Source organism: Eumetopias jubatus, unplaced genomic scaffold (genome assembly GCF_037043125.1).
Source record: "Eumetopias jubatus isolate StellerSeaLion01/CBP00866 unplaced genomic scaffold, mEumJub1_p1.0 scaffold_3, whole genome shotgun sequence".
Lineage (NCBI taxonomy): Eukaryota > Metazoa > Chordata > Mammalia > Carnivora > Otariidae > Eumetopias > Eumetopias jubatus.
The window spans coordinates 78521396-78527395 of record NW_028274809.1 but is presented as its reverse complement, the minus strand read 5'-3'; the positions used below and the strand labels follow the sequence as shown (position 1 = coordinate 78527395).

At 38.7% G+C, this 6000-nt stretch overlaps 1 protein-coding gene across 1 annotated transcript in view; it reads right to left on the bottom strand.

Moving 5' to 3' along the window:
- Positions 1-4856: 4856 nt before the first annotated feature.
- Positions 4857-6000, bottom strand: part of NEB (nebulin) — a 196655-nt gene continuing 195511 nt past the window's right edge. Inside the window, exon 164 of the mRNA XM_088021705.1 lies at positions 4857-5619. Within this exon, the coding sequence (XP_087877831.1) occupies positions 5446-5619 (174 nt within the window). The 3' untranslated portion in view covers positions 4857-5445. The remainder of the gene's footprint in view (positions 5620-6000) is intronic.

Genomic DNA, 6000 nt, shown 5'->3' with positions numbered 1-6000 from the left:
AGCTTCCTCATTTTCCATGGGCTCCCTCCCTAGATACCATTTTCCATAGGGCTTCCCCAACACCGTGCATTACAAAAAAGGAAGCAAATTGCATTAATAAGCAGATAAATAATAAATTGGTATTGAGAATAAATGCAAATTTTTTCCTTTTATTCTTTTGATTCCAGTATAGTTAGCATGCAGTGTTAGTTTCAGGTGTATAATTATAGTGATTGAACAATTCTGTTCATTACTCCGTGCTTCTAATGATAAAGGTACCCTTAATCCCCTTCACTTTACCAATTCCTCCCCCACTCCCCGCCCCAAACAACCTCCATTCTGAAAATCACTTCTCAATAATTACGAGTCTGGTTTTTGTTTTTTTTTTTGTCTCCTTTTATCTTTGTTAGGTTGTTTTGTTTCTTAAATTCTACATATGTGTGAAATCATATGGTATTTGTCTTTCTCTGACTTATTTCACTCAGCATTATATCCTGTAGATCCATCCGTGTTGCTAATGGCAAGATTTCATTCTTTTTTATGGCTAAATAACATTCCATTATATGTATACCACATCTTTATCCATTTTATCTATCGATGGATGCTTGGCTGCTTCCACAATTTAGCTGTTGTAAATAATGCTGCATTAACGGGTGCACATATCTTTTCAAACTAGTGTTTTCATATTTGGGTAAATGGTAGTGTGATTAGTTCCATTTTTAATTTTTTGAGGAACCTCCATACTGTTTTCTGTAGTGGCTGCACCACCAGTTTGTATTCCCACCAACAGTGTGTAAGGGTTCCTTTTTCTCCACATCCCTGACAATGCTTGCTGTTCTTGCGGTTTTTATTTTAGTCATTCTGACAGGCGTGCGGTGTGAGGTGATATTTCATTGTAGTTTTGGTTTGCATTTTCTAATGATCTGTGATGTTGAGCATTTTCTCATGTGTCTGTTGGCCATCTGGATGTCTTTGGAGAAATACCTGTTCATGTCTTCTGCCGGTTTTTATTTAGATTGTTTTTCTGGTGTTGAATTATATAAGTCCTTTATATATCTTAGATACGAACCCTTTATAAGATAGGTCATTTGCAAATATCCTATTCAGTAGATTGTCTTTTACTTTTGTTCACTGTTTCCTTTGCTGTGCAGAAGCTTTTTATTTTGATGTAGTCCTGATAGTTTATTTTTGCTTTTGTTTCCTTGCCTTAGGAGACAGATCTAGAAAAATGCTGCTACGAAAAAAAAGTTGCTACAGTCAGTGTCAGAGATACTGTGTGTGCACCCTTCTTCGAGGATTGTTATGGTTTCAGGTCTCACATTTAGGTCCTTAATCCATTTGGGGTTTATTTTTGTGTATGGTGTAAGAAAGTAGTCCACTTTTATTCCTCTCTATGTAACTGTCTAGTTTTCCAAACACTATCTCTTGAAGAGACTTTTTCTCATTGCATAGTCTTGCCTCTTTTGTCAAAGATTAATTGACTATATAATCATGGGTTTGTTTTTGGGCTTTCTATCCTGCTCCATTGATATATGTGTCTGGTTTTCTGCCAGTACCATACTGTTTTGAGTTGAAGTTTCCTGTTTTGCTTAAGCGTCAGCCACTAAAGATGAATGGATTCTCTCCATCTCAAATCCAAATATCCCAGGAAGGTGATCCAGTGGCTCAGCCATTGGGAAGAATTAGGGAGGAAGAATCTGGAAAGATCATGGCAGCTTCTCCCCATACTGCCTGATAGGGCTGGGGATGTGTAGTTCCCAGTGTGGTTGGGTATTAGCAGCCAAATGGTCCAGTTGTTCAGACCCCTTAGCATATACCTCCCAAACTGTGCTTTTCAACGCATTCCTTCTCCTCCCCAGACTCCCTTCTGCTTCCATGGAGTCTAAATAACTCTCCTCTTCCCAAGATACACAAATACAAAGGTGTTGACCATTTCCTCTGCAAAAAAAAAAAAAAAAAAAAATCCTTGGCTATTTGGGGTCTTTTGTAGTTCCATTCAAATTTTAAGATTATTCTACTTGTGTGAAAAATGCTGTTGGGATTTTGGTAGGGGTTGTGTTAAATCTGTGGATTGCTGGGGCGCCTGGGTGGCTCAGTCGTTAAGCGTCTGCCTTCAGCTCGGGTCATGATCCCAGGGTCCTGGGATCGAGCCCCGCATCCGGGTCCCTGCTCTGCAGGAGGCCTGCTTTCCCCTCTGCCACTCCCCCTGCTTGTGTTCCCTCTCTCGCTGTGTCTGTCAAATAAATAAATAAAATCTTTAAAAAGAAAAAAAAATCTGTAGATTCTTTGGATAGTAAGGACATTTTAACAATATTTGTTCTTCCAATCCATGTGCTTGAAATCTCTTTGAATTTGTGTCATCTTCAGTTTCTTTCATCAGTATTTTACACTTTTTAGATAACAGGTCTTTTATCTCCTTGGTGAAGTTTATTCCTAGGTGTCTTATTTGGTGTAATTGTAAATGGGATTGTTTCTTTAATTTCTCTTCGTGCTGTTTCATTGTTAGTGTATAGAAATGCAGTGGGTTTCCGTATATTGATTTTGTATCCTGTGACCTTACTGAATTCATTTATCAGTTCCAGTATTTTGGTGGAGTCTTTAGAGTTTCTATGTATAGATCGTGTCATCTACAAATAGTGAAAGTTTTAGTTCTTCCTTACCAATTTGGATGCCTTTTATTCCTTTTTCTTCTCTGATTACTGGACTTCCAATATTATTCAACATAGTGAAGGTGGTTGGAGTGAACATCTTTGTCTTGTTCCTGACCATAGGGGGAAAGCTCTCTTTTTCACCATTGAGTATGATGTTAGCTGTGGGTTTTTCAGATACAGCCTTTGGTATGTTGAGATGAGTTTCCTCTAACCCTACTTTGTTGAGGGTTTTTATCATGGATGGATGTTGTGCTTTGTCAGATGCTTTTTCTGCATCTGTTGAGATGATCATGTGGTTTTCATCCTTTTCTCTTGTTGATGTAATATGTCATGTTGACTGATTTGTGAATATTGAACCACCCTTGTATCCCACGAATAAATCCCACTTGATCGTGAATGATTTTTTTTATATATATTGTTGGATTCAGTTTGCTAATATTTTGTTGAGGATTTTTGCATCTATATTCATCAGAGATAGTGACCTGAAGTTCTCTTTTTTTGTAGTGTCTTTATCTGGTTTTGATATCAGGATAATGCTGTCCTCATAGAGTGAATTTGGAAGTTTTTTTCCTCTTTTATTTTTTGGAATAGTTTGAGAAGACTTTTTTAAAGATTATTTATTTGAGAGACAGAGACAGAACATGAGCAAGGCAGGGGGTGGGGGGATGGCGGGTGCAGAAGGATAAGCAGACTCCCCTCTGAGCAAGGAGTCCGACTCAGGTCTCATGACCTGAGCCAAAGGCAGACGCTTAATGGACTGAGCCACCTGGGTGCCCTTGTATGTAACTCTTTTGCTGCTTCTAAAACTCTCAGTACTTTTGCCGTCTATCATTGTGTGTCTTAGTATGGAGTTCCTTGGGTTTTTTGGGGGACTTTCTTGTGGGTCCTGGATCTGAAATTTGTTTCCTTTCTTAGATTTGGGAAGTTTTCAGCTATTATTTCTTCAAATAAATTTCCTGCCGCCTTTTCTCTCCTCCTTCTGAGATCCCTGTAATGCGAATGTTATTATGCTTAACGGTGTCACCTAGTCTCCTTAGTCTGTTTTCACTTTTTTAATTATTTTTTCCTCCTTTTCAACTTGATTGCTTTCCATTCCTCTGTTCTCCTTCCTCTAGTCTACTATTTATTCCATTATATATTTTTTATTCCATATTTTTAATTTCAATTACTGAGTTTATCTCTATTTTTCATTTTTTCCTCTTTGTTTAGCACTTCAAGTTCAGGTCTCTTCTCAAGTCCAGTGAGTATCTTTTATGACTATTTCTTTAAATTCTCTATCAGACATTACTTAGCTCTTTTTTTTTTTTTAGGTCTCTTGCTATGATTTGTCCTGGTCTTTCATTTGGGTCATTGTCCTCTGACTCTTCATTTTATCTAAATCTGTGTCTATTTCAACGTGTTAGGAAAGTCGACTACTTCTCCTGCTCTTACAAGTAGTGGCCATATGAAGAAGAGGTCCTGTGGTGTCCCGCACAATATGCCCTGTTCAACCTGACTCTTCAGGGCTGTCTCCTATGTGTGTTGCATGCACCCTACTTTGTGGGTGAGTCATGTTTGCCTTCAATCCAGTCATCTGCAATGGCTTTCTTTGCCACTTGTAGACAGGGTTTTGTCCCCATGGTGTTAGTGGGCCGGTCTAGGGCCACCTTGGGCTTGAGTTGAGTCAGACCAGGTGTTTGTTTGCTAGAGATGGCAGTAGTTATGGAACTGCCTGTTGCTTTTCCTGTGTTGTCCTCTGAGAAGCTTTCATTGGTAGGTGGGGCTACAGTCAGGTCTGATGTCTGCCCCCAGCCCACTGCTGGAGCTGCAGTTGGGCTGGTGTGTGTGGTTGTCTTCCACTCTCCTTGGCAGGAGTCATTGTGGAGCAGTGCTGGCCCCTGTCAGGGCTGCTTGCACACTGCCAGGCCTGTGACACCACTTTGGATGGGCTCTGGCCAAGGGCATATTGGAGGGGGCAGGTCTCTAGGAAATAGTAGGGATGGAGCATGCAGTGCCATCCATTTCCCAGCTGTCCACTGCTGATCCCACAGTTGTTTTTAAAACATCAGCTGAGCCATAAGGGAAGCCTGCTGAACACAGTTTAGTTCTGAGAAAGCCTACACTTGTGCATTTTAAATGGTACATTTTCAGAATTTTTTTTAGTGAAGTCTAAAGTAATGGATTTGCTTTACTGGAATTTGTCGATCATAAAACTATTAAAAATAAGTAACAATTACATCAGTGGTGTTTATTGCAGAATTAGACTTTATTACTAGCTTATCCACCATTTTTATTGACTATCAATCACCTTTATAACTTCAGAACTGGAATAGAATTAAAAGCATCAGCATTCACTAAGCCAGGAAAAGGTGAGTATTTCTGCCATTTTTCTTTAATGTGTTTAACATGTTCAGAATCCTTGTTTTAAAAAAATAATGTTAAACATTTCATAATGGAGAAAGACTCTGGGTTGATAACAGCAGTAACACTGCATAAACTTTTAAAATGTCTATTCCATAGTTAAACTTTCTTTAAAACACTATGGAAAATTTAATAATGACAATTTTAAAAATAATGAACCTATGGGTTTAATGTTGTCTGTTTTATGTCCAAATCCAGAAAATAATGTAGTAAATATGATTAACATATGTTTTACTGGAGAATTACTGAGGTTCATATAGAAACAAATTAAGGGATGGTACAGCTATTAATCGTATTGACACAGAAAAACCATTAGGCAGCTTGAGGACTTAGCTAACAGTGGAGAGTCTGAACTGAAATACTGACTGCAGGATGTGCAGGTCCTGCAAACAGGTGCGATACTCTGACATGCTCATTAAATAGCCTCCACGTAGTTGGCTGGCAGCATGCCGGTCCTGCCCGTCCTCTGCACAGTGCCGTACATCCAACCTTCATCAATCGCTTGGACATTTACAATAGCATCTCCATCTCTGAAGGACACCTCATCTGCATCAGCAGCCAGATAGTCGTACATGGCACGGAAGATTTTCTATTTGTGAAGATGAAAAAAGGTTAAAAAAAAAAAAAAAATATATATATATATATATATATATATATATATGTATGTATTAGATTTGCATCAACCCAAATGCCTTTTTAAATTTTATTGTTAGTCACCATACATTACATCATCAGTTTTTGATGTAGTGTTCCATGATTCATTGTTTGCGTATAACACCCAGTGCTCCATGCAATACGTGTCTTCTTTAATACCCATCACCAGGCTAATCCATCCCCCCACACCCCCTCCCCTCTAGAACCCTCAGTTTGTTTCCCAGAGTCCATAATCTTGCGTGGTTTGTCTCCCCCTCCGATTTCCCCCCTTCATTTTTCCTTTCCTACTTTTTTTTTTTTTTTAACATATAATGTA